The sequence below is a fragment of the Rhinatrema bivittatum genome, chromosome 8, assembly GCF_901001135.1.
Source record: "Rhinatrema bivittatum chromosome 8, aRhiBiv1.1, whole genome shotgun sequence".
Taxonomy (NCBI): Eukaryota; Metazoa; Chordata; class Amphibia; order Gymnophiona; family Rhinatrematidae; genus Rhinatrema; species Rhinatrema bivittatum.
This window is the reverse complement of record NC_042622.1, coordinates 220,116,708-220,136,841: the sequence shown is the minus strand read 5'-3', so window position 1 is coordinate 220,136,841 and position 20,134 is coordinate 220,116,708. Positions and strand designations below refer to the sequence as shown.

At 49.6% G+C, this 20,134-nt stretch overlaps 1 protein-coding gene across 2 annotated transcripts in view; it reads left to right on the top strand.

The window, feature by feature from the left end:
* Positions 1-486: 486 nt before the first annotated feature.
* The window catches only part of KISS1R (KISS1 receptor), a 44,633-nt gene continuing 24,985 nt past the window's right edge, over positions 487-20,134 (top strand). The window contains exons 1-2 of one of the 2 annotated variants that reach the window (XM_029613454.1): positions 487-1,502; positions 14,829-14,953. In XM_029613454.1, the coding sequence (XP_029469314.1) occupies positions 1,265-1,502; positions 14,829-14,953 (363 nt within the window). In that variant the 5' untranslated portion in view covers positions 487-1,264. The remainder of the gene's footprint in view (positions 1,503-14,828; positions 14,954-20,134) is intronic. The other variant, XM_029613453.1, reaches the window with a different exon arrangement.

Genomic DNA, 20,134 nt, shown 5'->3' with positions numbered 1-20,134 from the left:
CACCCCCATCCTTTAACTCTGTACAAAAGCCGCAGAAGGTGAAAATGACGGAGGGGGGAGAGAAGTGCCTTACATTTGGGTGCCAGCAGGAGAGATCTGCGCCATTCACCTTCTACCCCCCAGGCTGCTAGTCCCGACCTGGGAGTATAATTGAGGTTTGCTTTGAATGCTTTGCCTATGCTGAGGTCCCAGGGATCGGGGGCGTTTCCTTTGGTGGGGGGGGGGGGGGGTCTCCGAGAGGTTGACTCTCACTTATTTCGAACTCTACCATTCTTGGTATCCGTTACGAGCCAGTGGGTTTTGTTTGTTTGGGTTTTTTTTTTTTTTTGTATCGTACACCCAAACCCGAGGGAAAAGTGACTATGGGCAGGGCGTTAAAGCGATTCCTTTGTGTATTCGCCTGGCCGGTGCCTTACAGACGGGGACTGCCTGACATCGCTTCCTTCCAGCTCTTCTCAGTAAGGAGCCCCCGCCCCTATGCGAGGAGAGGGGGGGGGAGTAGGAAGCAAATTAGGAAGAGGGGAGGGCAGCAAGAGGGACATGGAGGAGGAGGGGAGCTGTCAGATCCTTTCCATACAGAGGGAGGGAAACAGGACTCCCCCACCCCCAGCCTTCAGCCCGTGGGTCTTAAACCTTGCTGAGAACCTGTTCGCTTGGGGAAGTGAATGGAGAAATCAGGAGCCGCTCCGGAGCTGACACTCGAGCGCTCAGGGGCATAGATTAGGAGCCATTCCCTAACAGAAATCAGGAGCTGCTCCGGGATCGATAATACCCCCCCAAAACTGCGCCTGGAGGTGGATCAGGAGCGGCTCCGGGACCGACACCCGGAGTTGCTCCATCACCGACGCCAAGAGGTGGATCAGGAGCGGCTCCAGGACTGACCCCCAAGAGCCGCTCCGGGACTCGTATCAAGAGCTGATCGGGGACCGGCGCCAAAATACGCTCCTGGAGGTAGATCGGGAGCGGCCCCGGGACTGACCCCCAAGAGTGGCTCCTGGAAGTGAGTCAGGAGCGGCTCCGGCACTGGCGGACAAGCGCAGTTCCTGAAAGGTAGATCAAGAGCGGCTCCGGAAGATGGATCAGGGGTCGCTTCAGGACTGAAACCCATAGCCCTTGGGGGGGGGGGGGCGGGGGGGGACTGACCTCGCCCTGCTTGGGAAGGGCACCAAACCGGCCAACCGGAGAGGCTCTTCGGGGCAGGCACCGGCCACAAAAAAGAAGCTCCTGGGCGCAGCAGGCAGGGGTTACCGAGCAGCCTGCGGCGATGATGGGAGCCTCGACGCCCTCGCTCCCGGAGAACGGGACCTTCCCCTGGTGCAACGACTCCTGCCGGGGCAGCGGGAACGGCTCGGATCCCCAGGGCCCCCCGCGGCTGCTGGACGCCTGGCTGGTGCCCCTCTTCTTCGCCCTGCTCATGCTGGTGGGGCTGGCCGGCAACTCCTTGGTCATTTACGTTATCTCAAAGCACAAGCAGATGCGGACGGTCACCAATTTTTACATAGGTACGAGGAGGGGGGGGGAGGGGGGGTCCGGGACTGCTGAGGCTCCTTAGGGTGCGCGAGGCTCTGGGGTGCCGGGAGGGGGGGGGGGGGGGGGGTCCGGGACTGCTGAGGCTCCTTAGGGTGCGCGAGGCTCTGGGGTGCCGGGAGGGGGGGGGGAGGGGGGGTCCGGGACTGCTGAGGCTCCTTAGGGTGCGCGTGGCTCTGGGGTGCCGGGAGGGGGGGGGAGGGGGGGTCCGGGACTGCTGAGGCTCCTTAGGGTGCGCGAGGCTCTGGGGTGCCGGGAGGGGGGGGGAGGGGGGGTCCGGGACTGCTGAGGCTCCTTAGGGTGCGCGTGGCTCTGGGGTGCCGGGAGGGGGGGGGGAGGGGGGGTCCGGGACTGCTGAGGCTCCTTAGGGTGCGCGAGGCTCTGGGGTGCCGGGAGGGGGGGGTCCGGAACTGCTGAGGCTCCTTAGGGTGCGCGAGGCTCTGGGGTGCCGGGAGGGGGGGGGGGAGGGGGGGTCCGGGACTGCTGAGGCTCCTTAGGGTGCGCGAGGCTCTGGGGTGCCGGGAGGGGGGGGGGACGGGGGGGTCCGGGGACTGCTGAGGCTCCTTAGGGTGCGCGAGGCTCTGGGGTGCCGGGAGGGGTGGGGGAGGGGGGTCCGGGACTGCTGAGGCTCCTTAGGGTGCGCGTGGCTCTGGGGTGCCGGGAGGGGGGGGGGGGGGGGGGGTCCGGGACTGCTGAGGCTCCTTAGGGTGCGCGAGGCTCTGGGGTGCCGGGAGGGGGGGGGGGGGGGGGGGGTCCGGGACTGCTGAGGCTCCTTAGGGTGCGCGAGGCTCTGGGGTGCCGGGAGGGGGGGGAGGGGGGGTCCGGGACTGCTGAGGCTCCTTAGGGTGCGCGAGGCCTCTGGGGTGCCGGGGAGGGGGGGGGGAGGGGGGGTCCGGGACTGCTGAGGCTCCTTAGGGTGCGCGAGGCTTCTGGGGGTGCCGGGAGGGGGGGGGAGGGGGGGTCCGGGACTGCTGAGGCTCCTTAGGGTGCGCGTGGCTCTGGGGTGCCGGGAGGGGCCTCGCGGCTGTAGGTTCAGGGCCCTGGGGAAGCCTCAGGCTGTGCTGGGGGGGGGAGGGGGGAGGGGCTGCTCTGAGGGATCGGGGTCCCCGGGGGCTCCCCAAGCCGCGCTGTCTTCCAGGAAAGTCACAGCAGAGAACATGTTAGATCGGTGCTACAGCCTTCCCAACTCGGGGGGTCACTTTAGGAATAATCCAAGTCTGACAAAGCCCCATTCAACCTCTAACTGTCTTTAAACCTAAAAAAAAAGTAGGTTTATCATTCCGTATAATTTTAAACATTATTTTCACTGTTTTTAAAGAGCCAACGTACGGGCCCAGAGGACTCTCTTGTGGCTCCCAGGTCTTAGGCTGGATTTTGGGATTGGTTCTGATTCAAGCTGGGGTTTTTGTTCTTTGTTGTTTGTTTGTTTTTATTTATTTGTTTGTTTATTTTTATTTATTTATTTATTTGTTGTTGAGGAGTTAGTCTGTGTCTGTTGAGTAGAGGGTGAAAAATGTGTATCATTTTTTTTAATAGTTTTGTCTCTTTGGAGCATCCTTCTGGTAAAATAACTCTTTAAAAATCAGTTCAAACGTAGCCCTTCCTCCGTGCAGGAGTTTCATGATGTACTTTTGCTGCCTGTCTACAATTAATGCCAGGAATGTGTTACTCTCGGCTACGGCAGAGTCAACATAACTGAGAAAGCTCTGCTTTTTTATTTTTTTTTAAGCTCTGTGTGTCAGGAGCAGTCCCCGGTAAAGGGCTCTGCTTGTCTTGTTTTCCGGATCCGATGGCGTATTTCGAAAAAGGATACTTGGAGAATCCTCTGTATCGGTTCTGCTGTGTCAAATGGTTTAAAACAAGAATGACCCCCTACTAAAAAGTACCTTTTGTTGTTGTTTAGCACCAGGGTCTGGGCAGCTCCTGTGACAGACGGCCACATCAAAATGAATAGCACTTGTCAAATTGTGTGGAAATTCGCTAAAATACTTAAATAGGCAAATGGAATAAACATAACACGAAGGTCACAGGGAAATCCATATTCATGGAATGACAGGGACTGGATTGTTTCATCAGATAGACATTACCAGTTTTATTCAAATAGCGTTCAGCAGGCTTTTGCAAACAGTTTTAACCTATTATAAAAGAGGCATGGGACTGTACTGGTTATTTAGTTCTTAATAATATTACCCATAATGGTATGCAAGTGTTACCACATATTACCATACCATTTATATAAATATGCAAATGACAAATGGGTGCATGTTTATGATTTTTGTGATTTTTAGTTTGTATGTTTGTTTTGTCTATTCTCTTCTTTCTATATTGTCTCTGGGATATCCTTTTTGACACTGTATTTGGTTTTTATTTTATGTTTTCCATTTTGTATGTTATATTTTTGTTATAATTTTGTATTTATTGCTTTAACTTGTTAGTAATGTGTATATTTTTTATGTGTTTGTTTTTGGTACTGTAGTAATCTGTGTGAAGATAATGATGGCTTAAGACCACAAAGCAGAACCATAACCAACTCCAGTAACTTTATTATAAAACACACTGCAGTATATGTTGCTTAGGCATCATAATCTAATAAATAGATCTAGAAACCAAGGTACAGCAACAGTTTATACAATTACCAGGATGAACTGGCCAGTCAGTACTAATCCCTTTGTTATCTTCGTTCTGAAATGATTCAGTAATATTTATGTGATTTCTGCCCTATGCATTCCCCTGTCTGCTGGCATTCTCTTCCCTCATGTCCTAGACAGGCTGCTTAAGATCTCCTTTATTAAAAACCAGACTTAGGGTGCCTGTTGTAAGATAAGGGTATATGCCTCTGATGAGAGCTTGATCTTATCACTCTAGCTTTTCATTAGGTTTTGGGATAATATTGTGGCAGCCTACCTCCTGTGTTACTCCATCACACACACACACACACATACAAGCTGAAAGATTATCAGGCTTCACAGAATGCAGTTTCTGCATCCCCCAGATCCAGTAAAGCTAGGTGTATATATGTCTATCAACCTCATACAGCAATGAATTAATTCTTTGTGCTGGCACTACAATGCCCCTGGATTCCAGCTGGCAGACACATATTGGTTCTACTGCACAGGAATGCACATGCAATAAAAAAAAAATCAAACAAACCCCAAAAAAAACAGAGAGCAGAAAAAGGGAGAGAAGACATTAAAAAGTTTGTATTATTGTGAAACTGAGCTGCTGGGGCTTCTTTGTCAGTGGGACATGGATTACACCGTAGGATGAGCTCTTGACTCCAGAAACTTCTCTTCGCCTTCTTGAGTGGTGGACTGGGGGTTCCTTTTTTGTCCTCTAGAAACAGTGGTTCTCAACCTTTTTTTTTTTTTTGCCTTGTGACCCACCTGACAGATGATGCTCAAGGATGTGATGTTTAGTGGTGGCACAGGTTGCGCCAATGGATATATCACAGTGGGGGGTGGAGGGGGTGGAAGGGGGAGAGAGCATAGCCCCCAACATTTCCAGCCTGGGCTGGCAGTGGCAATGATTGCCAGGGTGGAAGAAAGACAGTAAGAGGGAGGCAGCGATTGGCGTTTCAAGTAACTGTATCCCTGCTCTGCACTCTCCTCAGCCAGCAGGGCACATGCGGCTGCTATAGAGAGCTTAGGCTTGTTTATTTCGAATGTTGGTGACACGTCTCCCAGCTCTTGGTGACACACTGGTTGAGAACTGCCTGCTCAAGGGCACCATCTCCCTCCTCTGGCACCAGAACCAGCCAAAGGTGTCATGTGGGACTGAACGAGAACAAAGATAAATGAGAGGGGGCAACGCTACCGATTCCCCAGAATCCAGGAAGTGCAATGCAAGATGGCAAAGAACACATCCAATCCCACGCCCGAAAGGTTCATCTCTTCACTGCAGAGCAAACCCAGGGCATGCAGCCATTGGTGGAGATCCTGGACTGGCATTATCAGTCCTTTGAAAGCAGGGTTGGGGAATCCCTAACCCAACGTTCCCTCTAATTTTTGAAAGGCCGTGTGCGCAGAAATTTTCTTTTGTGCAACCGTTTATAAGCTGAGTTCAAATTTGTGTGCCAGTATAATGCAAATAATATTGGATATCTTGTGTGGGCTATGTTTTTAGCCCTATGCATGGGGTTTACGACCTGTGTACATGTGCACGCGTGCACACCTTACACGGATCAGTGCCCCAGGTCCATGAGGGCCGCAATCTGGTAGGGTTTTCAGGATATCCTTGATAAATATGCATGAGATAGATTTGCATACATGTGAGGGAGCATGCATGCATACAGATCTATCTCATGCATATTCAATAAGGGTATTCTGAAAGCCCAATCAGTTTGCTACCCTCAAAGACTAGTGATTTCCCCCTCTGCTTTAATAAGTCAACGGTATGACTTGTCTATATATATATATGGGGGAAAATAGAAAGTGGAAACAGTTAAACCATAAAATGAAAAAGGTAAGATAGCATATATACAAAAAAAAAAGACAATGTAACCATAGACAGAACAGAATGCAGCGGATGATAATTGCCATTCACTTTTCAGGCTCTACATGTATCCATAGCTTTGTACATGCCATACTTGATTACATGCAGTAGTATCCTTGCACAGAGCTGAAAAAATGAACTATGAGGTCTTTCTATCATAATCGCATTCTGAACTACGGATATAGTATGTAAGGTCTGAACTACAGCTGTGTCCCACTGATGGAGTCCTCTGGCTGGTTGGATTGGGCTGTATAAAGCCAGGTAGTTTTTCTCCTCTGTGCTATTCATAAAGGATGCAGTGCAGAGGACAGACACATACTTTATCTTATGTGTGTCTGTTTGTTATCTCAGATTTGTGTGGATGCAGATGTCATGGTCAGGATATTGAGCTCTCTAGTGACCATTGATTCAGTTATAATTAAGCTGCTATCCAGCTCTTTTTTGGGGGGAGGGGGGCGGGGGGTTATCTTGGCTGTTCTTGGGGCTGGATTTAAGTTTACAGTTTTGTGACCCTAGCCAGAGTTCCCCAGTGGTGTCCTTCTGAAGCAATGCCTTTGCACAGCCCCTATAGCAAGTGAGAGCAGGTTCCTCTTTGGCTGGGTATTTGGTGCCTTCAAAATTTGGCATCATATGCCTAGATCAAGACTTGGTTGTTTAAAAGTAAATGTTAACTGTAACTTAAGTGGTTTTCTGTTTCAGGCTGTGTTGTTTAGCCGTTCCCAGTCATCTGTGATCAGTGTGAGATAGCAGAACACAATAATGTGGAATTTTGGCAAGGCAGAGATAGTGACAGCTGCTGTTAAACACAAATAGCTTGTAATTGCAACATTGTAGACATATTTATACTAACATCTCCTTAACTATGCATTATCCTGGAATAACGCAAACAGCTTGAAATTGCAACATTGTAAACATATTTATGCTAACATCACCTTACCATGCATAATAAGGGCAACCAGAACTCATGGCACCTCTCCCTCGGCTCCTTGCGAACACACCAACCCAAGAAATAACACACGAAAACAGCTGCTTGGAATGTCAAAAAGGCCGCAGCTTTATGAACATACAATTCACCAGAGGCACCAAAAGCCTTAACACAATAACCCCCAAGGATACATCCGCCATGCCCCAACAAGATGTCCCCTCCACAGGCCACCCAAGTCTGTAACTACCAGCAGTGAGCGGGACCCCCACCACAGCCCAGCTAGGAGTCCCCACCATGTGACTGAACCCAATCACATGCAACTCGAAGAACAGAGTCAAGATAACCCCGCCACCTAGCGGATTCCTTGATATCACCGCCCAAATTAACCGTAGCTCTGGTAACTCCGCCACCCCCCCAGCTGTGGCAACCACAAGAACAATGCAAAAGGGGAGGGAGGGAGGGGAGCAAGAAGCCACGCTGGAAGGCAAAAGAGGCAGCACCCAAAGGTGCCGCCCCCTTTATACTGCCCACAGAGCCCGCCCTCAGTTCCCTTGGTGCACTGGGGCCCGACCACAGTGTCCCGGGAGATTCAAACCCCAGAGCACCAAGTTCAAAAAAATCACTGCCCCTCCCCTGCCCAACTGTCGCCTACGCAGGAAGAGCCAAGCCTGGTGCCCACATTATTATGGGCACCCAGGGACCCGGCTCTGCCTGCTCTCCCATTATCCTGGAATAATGCAAATGGCTTGCAATTGCAACATTGTAAACCTATTTATACTTACAACACCCTACCATGCATTATCCTGGATAATATGGGCAACCAGGACTCATGGCTCCTCTCCCTCGGCTCCCTTTACAAAGAGGGAGGGAGGGAGTGGCGCGAGGAGCCATGCTGGAAGGAAAGGGGTGGCAACACCAGGTATCTGCCCCTTATATCAGCCCCTGGGGATCCCGCCCTATTCCCTTGGTGCATTGGGGCGCAACCAATCCGGACACGCCAGTGTCCCGCAAGATTCAAATCCCAGCGCACCCAGAGACGTTCCAGCCCTGCCAAACCACCGCCTCGCATAGGAGGAGCCAAGCCTGGTGCCCACATCATCATGGGCACGCAGAGACCTGGCTCCGCCTGCCCTCCACAATAATGCAAACAGCTTGTAATTGCAACATTGTAGATATATTTATACAGGGGCGGCTCAAGGTAATCTGCTGCCTGGGGCAAGGGATGAGATGCCCCTCCCCCCCCCCCCCGCCCCAAAGGCAAATCATCAGGGTCATGGGGGCAGAGAGGCCCCTTGGAGTGTGGCCCTTCCGGTGACTGGAAATGCTACAGAAGGGGGAAAGGAAGGGTCTGAATTCCCAAAGAAGTGCATCCCTGATATTTCTTGTAAGCTGGCAGCCCTGCTACACTCCCAGGAACCCTACAACCTGCCTCTCACATTTCTGCAGCATTTGCCCCCTGGAGAAGTGGGAAATGGGTGAATAGCGGGGGCTCGGTGGGTTTGCACACTCTCTCCAGGTCGGTGCAAGGATATCAGATGCACTAGGCGAACTTTACACACAATTAAATACTCTGCATTTATAATAACAGATTGTACATGAAAAAGATATTTATAGTGTTCCAAGGTAAAAAAAAAAATATCACTGCGACATGTATATTATTATTATTACATGCACTGCATTGGTGCCAAACCAGAAAACTCTGTAAAAAAAAAGACATTTGTAATTAGGCCTATTGTGAAATACATTTGATGTGGGCTTGGCCCTCAGAAATCCCTGAGTAAACTGAAAAACAATGATAATATAGTAAACCTGTTATGATGTATTTTATGCTTACAGTGTAATCTGCTTAGTACAATATGTTTGCTATAAGCAGCCTAGAAATATTGTAAATAAATAAATAAACCTCCCATACCAAAAGAGCACTAAATGCCAGCACTCAAGCAGTAACACCCCCTACCTTTCAAAAGACAACGCTACAAATATGACACCGGGTTCTAAAACCCCAATACACCTCCTATTAGGAAAACATAATAAGCCAGGCTGCTGTATCCCTTTACAGAAACTACATGCCAGCAGAATACGTCCCTTAGGTCACACATGTAGAACAGAGACAGATTGACACCAAATACAGAATAACATATAAACAGAAATGTACAAACATAAACTGAACTGGAAACTGTATGAAGCCAGACCTGTATGCATTGTAAAAATGAAAAAATAGAAACACCATCATTCCTCATAAAACAATAATAAAATCAAAAAATATAACATTAATCATAATAGTAAACCTATACTAATAGAAAGAATAAATACAGTATTTCAAAATGGCTGATGAACAGGACATCAACAATTTTTTAAAATGTTCTCAGAAAAAAAACAACCAATAAAATACTTCAAAACAAGACACATCAAATAACATTCATCAGTTAAATCTAATAAGAATTGAAAAAATTCTCCACTCTCCATACCTGATATCTTTTGATTTCCAGTCACCCTAAAATTGTTGGGGATTGGTGGGGAGGGGTGCACAGACTTTATCCTCTCTCTCTCACACATACTTGCATGTCCATTCTCTCTCACACATACACTGTCACATTCACACCCATACATACTCTTATACACACCCACAACCTCTCTCTCTCTCTCTCTCTTTCTCACAGACACTGACACACTCTCAGTCTAAGACCCTCTCTCTCCACCCACCCCATCCCCACATAAGCTCCTCCTCCCCCGGATTCTCTCATATACACACACACACACACTCACTGGCTTCCTCATATACACTCACACACACACCCAGGCAAGCTCCCATTCATTCTCATACCGCTGCTCCCTATCCTCCAGGCATGCAAACATTAATTCTCACACACACTCATGTCCATACACAGATCCAGGCAGGCACCAATTCATTCTCACATAAAAACACACACACCCAGGCAGGCACCCATTCATTCACCCACCCACACCCAAGCAGTTACCACATACACACCCACACACAGGCTCTCACACCCCCCCCCCCCCACAGACGCACACACACACAAGGTCTCCCACACCCACACAGCCTCTCACCTACACACACAGGCTCTCACCCAAATCCAACAAACACACACAAGCAGTCACCCATCTACCCAGGCAGGCAGTCACCCACTTGCATACACACACACACACACAGAGGCATATATATATATATACACACACACACACACACACACACACACAGAGGCAGTCATCCACACACACCCATAGCACCTAGGCCTTTTTTTCAGCTGCCAGTAGGTTGGGGTCCGCTGTCGGCCGCCGCGTCCTCCTCTTCCTTTCTTAGGTCAGCAGTTGTGGGGTGGGTGGCAGCAGGAGTCACATTTATTCCGACGTCATCTCCTGCTGCCACAGGGCCAGTCTCGCGGCAGCAAAAGATGACGTCGGGATAAATGCGTCAAACATCAGATCAGGTAGGGATAAACTAATCCCCTGCCTGATCCACTCAGTGGCAACACGCGACACTAACCTCGGGCAGCAGGAGATAACCTCAGGATAAAACAACTCCCGCTGCCCGGGGTTAGGGATGCGTGTTGCCACTGAGTGGATCGAGCAGGGGTTTGGCTTATCTCTGTCGTATGCGCAGTTTGACTTTGAGGCAGGGTGAGGCGGCGGCTGTGGTAGAGGTGTTTTGGAGGGGCACTTTCTACCGCTCCAAAAATCTGCCGCCTGAGGCCGCTGCCTCACCCTGTTTCGTGATAGATCCGCCCCTGGGCTCTTGGTAGGACAATTTGCAAATGCATAAAATGTTTTTTAAAAAAATGAATGCAGGAGAAACAACACATACCAGTAAAATATAAGTACAGACTGTGGAAAGGATAGGGCTCTGGCTCCCTTTCACTGTCCTCTCCTCCTGTCCCTCCCTCCCTCCCTCCCAGTCTTTGAATCCTTTTCGGATTCAAGTTTTAGGAAACATTTTGGTCTGACAATTTGTCCAATAATTGCCAAAGTGACGCATAAGGTGATTACAAGGAAAACGTACATAGCGGTGACAGGAAGAGTAAGACAACATTACAGGGTCAAAAAAGGATAACAAGACCAATTCTCGGGTTCTGGTGCAATGCTCGCCTCTCCCCCTCCTTCCTGTCTCTGCTCCTCTCCCTCTGCCAGGCTCGCTCTCCCTGCTATTATCCCCCTCCCCTCCACCTCCACTATCATGAGCTTCTCCTTCTTTGCATCGGATCAGCCCTAAGCGTGGATTAAGAAAAAGAGAAAGTGCAGCTCTGAGCCGCAGCCATCCCAGAGAGAAAGGCTGGGAGCTTCCAAACGCCCAAAGCCAAGCAGCTGCCCCTCCCCACCAGGGAGCTCCTCGCCCTTCCTTCCCAAACGTCCGCTCTGTCCCTGGCAGCCCCGGTCACAAAGGGCTTGTTTGGCAGGGTGGCTGGGCTAGTGAGCCCATCTCCTGCTGCCTCCGGAGCACCTCCCAGCCCTCAGGATCGACAGCGCCTGTTGCCCCCCAGGGGGGCCTGCAAACCTGGCAGAAGAGGCTTCTAAGCGGCCTCTCAGATGGCGCGTGATGTATGCAAAGGCTCGGATCAGGCAGGGGTTTGGGTTATCTCTGCCTGATCCGATGTTTGACTTTGGGGGCAGGGGGAGGCGGCGGCTGCGGTAGAGGTGTTTTGGAGGGGCACTTTTTGCTGCGCCAAAAGTTTGCCACCTGAGGCCACTGCCTCACCCTGCCTCATTATAGAATCAGCCCTGTATTTATACTTACAATATCTTACCATGCATTGTCCTGGAATAATGCAAACCGCTTGTAATTGCAACATTGTAGACATATTTACTACACAACTTTTTGGAGCACAGCCTCACTCATTTAGGGTCTGAGTCTCTAATTTTTTTCCCCATAAACACAGAATGGGAGGGAAAACCTTATAAGTCAAGTCCTTGGTGATGGCTGGTGGTATTGAGGTAGGGGATTGCTGAGTTTCCTTTTCCATAGATTTCCTATCCCAGGTCTCCTCACTCTTACACTAAGAGATCTAACATCCAGCTCCATCTCCAGTCCTGGTGTGGGATCCTACAAAGAGAGAGAGGCTTTGGTGAGCCTGTGGGCTTGGCGTCCTTTCTTGTGCACCCAGAAAAGTAAGTGCCGCTCTTCTCCAGACCCAGTCTTGACCTCCACGGTTAGAAGGGGACTTGACTTTCTTCTATTCCCGTGCTCCTGAGTCAGGACCCAGGACAGCGCTATGCAGGCAGGAGCAGCTAAGGGTTTTACAGGTTTACCCAGCTTTTCCATCCTCCTCCTCCTCCCCTAAACTGAGCAGTACAGAGGGTAAAGGCCTTCTCTCAGAGGACAGCAGGTTCAAAGTGAGTTAATCCAGCTGAACTTTGTTCGGCATTTAAAGGACAATCAGGTCGATGCAGTACAGTGCACTCCGGTGGAGCACACTGTTATCCCGCGTTTGGATGTGCGTTTTCAATGCGCTAGCTTTACCCCTTATTCAGTAAGGGGTAATAGCGCATCGAAAACGTGCATCCAATCCCCCAGAAACTAATAGTGCCCGCAACATGCAAATGCATGTTGATGGCCCTATTAGGTATTCCCACACAATTCACTAAGTAAAATGTGCAGCCAAGTCGCACATTTTACTTTCAGAAATTAGCGCCTACCCAAAGGTAGGCATTAATTTCTGCCGGCACTGGGAAAGTGCGATATTAAGTCAGAGGTCCCAAAAGTTAAAAATAATCAAAAAAAATTTTAAATCGGCTCGCGGGTTGAAAACCGGGTGCTCAATTTTGCCGGCGTCCGGTTTCCAAACCCATGGCTGTCAGCGGGTTTGAGAACTGGCACCGGCAAAATTGAGCGTCGGCTGTCAAACTCGCTGACAGCCACCACTCCTGTCCTTTTACTGCGGGCCCTAATTTGAATAATTTTATTTACTGAATCGCGCGCACAGGAGAGCGGGCACTTGCCCGCTCTCCCGCGATTTTTACTGTATTGGCCTGAATGAAAGGTCCTCACAATCCCAAATCATGAATGAGAGTTTGGTGACTCTCTAATGAGACAGCACGGCAATTATCAGAGCTAAAGAGAGAAAATGGTTTCTGCTCCACGGGAGGATACCTGCATTGCTCAGGGTCAGATTCAGCATGCAATAAGTGAGGAATGACCCGAGATTGGGAAGGAGTCGCATTCCGTTAGCAGCAGATCAAAAAGGTGTGCAAAACCTGAGCTTTATATGCCAAACATTAAATTGAATTGAAAGGAATCTGTCACAACTTTAAATAGTTCATAACTGATCACCATGGAGACAGAGACCACCAAAGCCAGGAGAGAAATCTACTCAGCTCTCATCCAGGGGCTTATTGTTGATTTCCTCTCTTGTATTCAGCTTGATGGAAGCAGGAGCTGGAATTGGATTGTAGAGATAATTAATCACCTTTCCAAATCCAAGTTTATGGTGAGTATCACATTCAGGTGCAGTTGGTCTTGTCATAAAGAACCTAAGAAATTGCCAGGCTGGGTCAGACTGAGGGTCCATCAAGCCCAGCATCCTGTTTCCAGCAGTGGCCAATCCAGGCTACAAGTTCCCGGCAGGTCCCCTGCCCTAGAGGGCTTACAATCCAAAGGCGTTTCTTTCTCTTTAGGCTCTGAATGGGAGAAAAGTCTTAGTAAAGCAGGCTCTGAGTCTGTACCCGAGGCAGTGAAGGGTGAGATGGTCCCAAGGAGCATCACCAGGATTAGAACCCTGGGCTTCCTGAAATTCTGCTGCTTTCGCCATTAGGGTCCTCTAACCTGCGAAAAGGAACAGTAAGTCTGGAGACTCCATGAGCGTCGCCTGAAATGTCAGCCTAGTTCATCTTTTCCACTTTTTGTGCAAAAAGATAAGCATTTTCCCCACACGGCCCTGGCTCAAAGCCTTTGCATCGTGCCTGTGTGTTTATGTTTGTGTTTGTGCGTACGTATCTGTGTGCTTGTACATGGGTGGGTGTGTGGGCGTGTCTGTGTTCACTTCTCTTTGTGTGCCTGTGTGTTTGTGTTTGTGCGTACGTATCTGTGTGCTTGTACATGGGTGGGTGTGTGGGCGTGTCTGTGTTCACTTCTCTTTGTGTGCCTGTGTGTTTGTGTTTGTGCGTACGTATCTGTGTGCTTGTATGTGGGTGGGTGTGTGGGCGTGTCTGTGTTCACTTCTCTTTGTGTGCCTCTGTGTGTCCATGTTTTACTTAATTTGATAGACATTTATAGACCAGCTTTCTGCATCTGCAATTGTTTCAAAGCAGCGTAGAACAACTATAAAAACAAAAACACAGCCAAAAGCCATGCATATGCATTAAAAAAACATACAGTCATGATACCCAATGCAGCTAAATTGCAGGCCAGGCTCCAACATATAATGGGCCATTCCCCTGGACAGTCCCACCCCATTGACTCTCTCTCACTATAACAGAGTGCCTGGTCTGTATTTGTCTTGTGTGAACCTTGGCTGCTGGAGATTAAAAGGCTGTTTTAGAAGGGGGGTGCTCAATTGGAAAAGATTATACAATTAGAAAACCCACCACCCAGCAGCAATTTTACGCAGATATTCCACATTACTGCATTATTAAGAGATTAAATCAGGGTTTTTATTTTATTTTTATTTTTTTTGGTCCGTGTCACTCTCTTGTCCAAACTGGAATTTTGTGAGAAATGATCATCTTATTTCTCTCGGATGTGCAATTAAGTGCAGCAACTCATTTTACAGTCCCTTCCCTGTTTCCCCGAAGCCCAGAAGAGGCTGCAGGAGGAACACCACCCCTAGCACCCAGTTCAGCCACCGGCACTGTTAGACAGCGTCTTGCCAAAAGCAATACGATTTCCAGAAAGGAAGGACTGCCCTCACAAAACTGGATTCTCTTCCTTCCACAGCTAACTTGGCCATGACAGACATCATCTTCCTGGTATGCTGCGTGCCCTTCACTGCCCTGCTCTATCCTCTTCCCAGCTGGATCTTCGGAGAGTTCATGTGTAAATTTGTGAACTACATCCAACAGGTAAGCTCTGGATAATCTTCCTCACCATCCCACCCAGGGCCAGCGGGGACACTGGGCAAACTAGGCGGGGGGGGGGGGGGGAGGGAGGGGCTAGGGAGCCCGGGTCCCAGGGGCAACAGCCGCGGCAGCAGGAGAGAAGAGGCGGCCGCTGCCGGCAGGATATTTCACCCGACGAGCCACCCGAGCTGGTAGGGCGGCGGGCACAAGGCAGAAGGTTCGCCCAGGCGCCTAACACCTTTCCATCGGCCCCCGATCCCACCCGTTCTTACTAGCGCTTCCCCACCCCCACCAAAGACAAACTCAGCCGGTCTTAGCTGAAGAAGTGACGGGGCAGACGCCGCCGAATTGAAATTTATGGCACTGCTCCAGGAAATAAATTGGGCAGGCCATGTGGGCCTTGAGGTCCTTAATCTGCCATCCTCGACTACGATTCGTTGCGGTGATTTTGCGGTCCCGCTTTTCCTGAGAAAATCAGTTTCCCTGCCAGCAACGGGACGAGGGCAGGGGCTGGCTCAAGCTGACCCCCGAGGAGCTGAAGGCTGGCTCATTGCCTTTTCCCTTTGTGCTCATAAACCGGACCAGAATCTCTTTGAACTAAACACGGTGGGGGGCGCCATGTGCGCACTGTACAACCTGCAGTACAACCTATAGTTAGGCGCTACCTAATCCCCTTATGCGCCTCCACAACGCGCGTCCAGCACGGAGTGAAACGAATAGCGCTGATCGCATGCAAATGCACGTGGATGAGACTATTAGCTATTCCCTCCCAATGCAAACAAAAAAAAAAGTCTAAGATGCACATTTTTGCGCTCAGAAATTAACGCTTTTCTGTACAGCCTCCTACTTAATATTGTTGCAATATTAATACTTAATACTTAATATTGTTGCAATATTAAGTAGGAGGAACAAATCTTTAAAAAAAAGCACCAGCAGTCCGGTGCAGGAAAGAGACGCTCGGTTGACAAGCGTCCCTTTCCTGAACCCCCTGGCTGTGCGCCGTTTAGGAAAACTGACGCCAATAAATCCGGGCGTCTGTTTCCCCTAACCGGCGGACGGCCGAGGCTCGCCGGGCTCCCGTTATCAAGGAGGCGCTAGACTGGTCATTAGCGCCTCCTTGATAACCCAAGCCCTAATTTAAATATTGCATGGCACCCCGGGAGGGGCGGCTGGGGGGTTGCGTTAGGAAAGCGGGCGCTGTTTGAGCGACTTTGGTTTAGGAAAAAAAAAAAAAGATGTGAAGATTGAAAGGAAAGGCTGAAAAAAAAATGGATCAAGCAGATCTTTAGTCAGCTTAAAACAAATCTGAAGGTTTCTTTGGTTAGCTCTATCTTCCTGTTTTATCCTCTCCCCTGCGCAGACACCTTTATGTGGTCTTTATTCTTGTGTAGCTTTCTGCTTCTTCCTTCACTCACTGATAAGCTTTACAGACTTAACCCTGCCGTGCTTTATTTAAAGAGCTTTCACAAGTGAAAAGTTAACCAGATAGCTTTTATCCTTACTGCTAATAAAAGGATGAAAGAGGACTTAACACTTCTGTGGCCATAAGAGAAGCAGGATTTGCTTCATGTTTGTTGATTTAAGGAGGAGGATCCTTCAGTTTGTGTGCTTGTGTGTGTGTGCGATAACATTTGGAACCCAAGCAAATTCTTCATGTGGTTTTAATAACCTAAGTCAAAATTTAGATTTGAAAAAACGAATAACACTGAAGAAATGGTTTTACCACAGAAACACAATGATACCTCGTATCAGAGCCCAAGGGGGATCCCCCTGACTAACCTGTGAAATTTCCAACAAATTTCTGTCCCCCCATTGATTACACTTTTGTTTGGTTTTTTTGGGTTTTTTTTGGGAGGGGGGGAGTTATACCCAGCCCTTTCCTCCTGCTCTTTTGGATGTCAGGCTGGGATCTGAGTCCTGGAGTTTTATCCTATTTTCTATCCCTTCCCAAGTGATGCCAGTCTGGTCACTGCAGAAACAGTCCTGGGCCAGGGACCAAACACAAGGTCCGCATCCAGAAACTTGCAATCACCCCTGAATCTGGTCACTGGATTAACCTTGCACGATGACTTTAACGCCCTCCCTCCAGGGACCTGATCCACAAATCGACCCTCGGGTCCTCTGCACGGTGCTGCTAGCGGGCCAGCTCAAAAAAGTGTCAGATTTCTATTTCTACGTAGCTCACAACTGCTGCTCATGTGTCACCTTGCCCCCACTGGTCATCTCCTGCATTAGATTTGGACGAGTGACACTTTTTGCTGTTGGCCCACATGGCCCTCTGGTGATCTTCACTCAGATGGGCCCTTTGGGTCCTCAGAATCACCTGCTGTCACCAGGAAGCCTGAGAGGAGGCCATTTTGACGGCTTGGAATCATCCAAGGATGAGTAAAACCAGAAGGAATAAAAGGAAGGAAAATCGTATTACACAGAAATTGCACCTCTTCTGTGAGAAAAAAAAATGTATATAAGAATAAGGGTTACTTAATATTCATTAGGAAAAAATGAATCAAAATAAGGCTTCAAACAGAACAGTAAAGAACTAGAATAAGAAATCAAAATGAAAATTAGAGTGAACAATGGATGGTGCCAACCCATGTGCATGGGCACTATCTGCAATCAGGTTGAGGCGCCTGTATCGTGACCACACCCTACCCCCTTCCAGCTCTTGCCTTTCATGTCACAGAGGGAGGGGGGGATCAGGAGGAGCTTGCTTCTCCTCCCACAAGGGTTTGATCCCTCGTCATTGCGGCTGATGTCATCAACCCACGATGAGCAGGACAGCAGAGGATGGGGGAGGGGAAATTCACCAGACTGCCAGGCTTGGCAGCCAACAAGCTCCCGATGCCCCATGGGATTGGGGTTGCACATATCTCCCCTCCCCCCCCCCCATTCCTTTCTGGGGAGGGAAAAGCATTAGTGGCAGCTCACCTGGGGGAGGGGAGGGGAAAGGGCCCAGGAGGCAGGATAAAAGGCACAGAAGGGGATACCAGGAGCTCAGCCCAACCCGGCCAAGCAAGGCCATTTGACAGTAACAGGGTAAGTAGGATGGGCCATCCCGGGCAACCCACCCCCAGCTCTCTGGGCCGAGTCACTGGCCTGCAGCCAAAGCAGCTTCAGTTCTCCAGGCAGCAGACGACCCCCCCCCCCCCCCCCGGGCAGTTTCTTCATCCTTTATGTTAGATGGTGCCCCCCCCCCAAGTCATTCTCCTCCCCTCACAACCCATTTTAGGCTCAGGTCCCCCACTCCGCCCTACTGAGATGATGTTGTACTAGGGATAGTGCACGTGGAGGAGTTTGTAAGTGTTAGGGACCGGGGCAGCCACACCGTGCACCTGCGGACAAGAAACAAAGCAATCAGGGCCTTGCACTTATCCACATTAAATTTCATCTGCCATTCCGATGCCCAGTCTTCCAGTCTCAAAGGAAGGCACTGCTGGGATTTCACAATAGATATTATCTCAGATTCTTCACACCCGCCTGCTTTATTTCTCTGAGATTTCCCACCTGCAGGAACCCCCAATACAGATATAAATATAACAATATAACAAGCACAATTAATAGATGCAAAGCACGACAAATACATAGGCTGAGTGGACAACGTGAGCTTAGCAATGCCACGAAGCCTGACGAATACAATAAGAGCTACCTGCCCAGTACTGGGAGGGCCGGTGGGTTCAGCTGACACAGACAAGCCTAACCCTTGGGAGGAAGGCTAATCGCTTCCCTCAGCAAGTGTCCTGGGCCTTCTGAGCCGTGACTGCGAGCAGTTCTCGGGGGGGGGGGGGGGGGGGCAGGAAGGCCGGGGACCTTCAGTCAGGCCGCCTAGCCCCTCAGTGCGGTCCTCAAGCAGCCTCGGCTTCCAGCAGCACTGATGCATGACCTGGTTTTCTGGTGTGGGCTGTAGCCTTTGACCACTGGTGACAAAGATCAGAGAAGAAGCTGTCCAGTAATGGCATTTATTTCTTGTCTCAGCCGGACTGATTGCTTTGTTTCTTGTCCGCAGGTGCACGGTGTGGCTGCCCCGGTCCCTAACACTTACAAACTCCTCCACGTGCACTATCCCTAGTACAACATCATCTCAGTAGGGCGGAGTGGGGGACCTGAGCCTCAAGTGGGTTGTGAGGGGAGGAGAATGACTTGGGGGGGGGGGGGGGCACCATCTAACATAAAGGATGAAGAAACTGCCCGGGGGGGGGGGGGGGTCGTCTGCTGCCTGGAGAACTGAAGCTGCTTTGGCTGCAGGCCGGTGACTCGGCCCAGAGAGCTGGGGGTGGGTTGCCCGGGATGGCCCATCCTACTTACCCTGTTACTGTCGCGCATGGCCTGGCTTGACCGGGTTGGGCCGAGCTGGTAAAAAATAGGGGTTTCTCTTAGAGGTCACTGCCGTCTGTTAGACAAGGCTTGGCTGTGCAGTTCACACGCACTGTCAGGGTTTATGTTGTGGTAATAAAGCTGCGGCCTATTTATTTTTTCCATTCAAACGTGGCTCCGGGTATTCTCTTGTCTGGTGGTACTTGAGTGGGGTGCGGGCCTGGTGCGGCTGCCCCAGTTAATGGCCAGAACAGTGGTTCAGAAAGTAATCGTGCCTGGCCCGTTGAAAAACCACTCCAGAAACCATTACAAAAACTTTATTTACGTCAAATGAACTCATAAAGATTCAGCCAGCATTCTGCCACAAGTGAGAAGCTTGCAAAACTTAACTCAATATCTTCTTTGTGAAAAGCATTGATTTAAGTATTAAAGCCCACTATGTACTGGAGAATGCTAGCTGCATTTTTTTTTTTAGTTCATTTGATGTAAATAAAGTTTCTGCAATGATTTCTGGAGTGTTCTTAACTGTCCACTCATGATTACATTTTGAACACTGTGTGAACTGCTTCTTTTTCACTCTAATTTTCATTTTGATTTCTTATTCTACTTCTTTACTGTTAAATGTGTGAAATTCTTTTATGAATCAATTTTTTTCTAATGAATATTAAGTGACTTTTTTTTTTTTTAACTGTGGCATTAGGGTTCCTGTTTTCTGGGTTCCTGCTTTCCGTTTAAAGCTCTTTTGTGAGACCATAAACAGCAATTGTCTAACCAGCCTGGAACCACTTCAGGCTGTCTCTCTGTCCTCTCCCCATCCTTGAGATCCCCTCACCCTGCACATGACAGTCTCTCCCTTCCGGTCACCCTCACTCC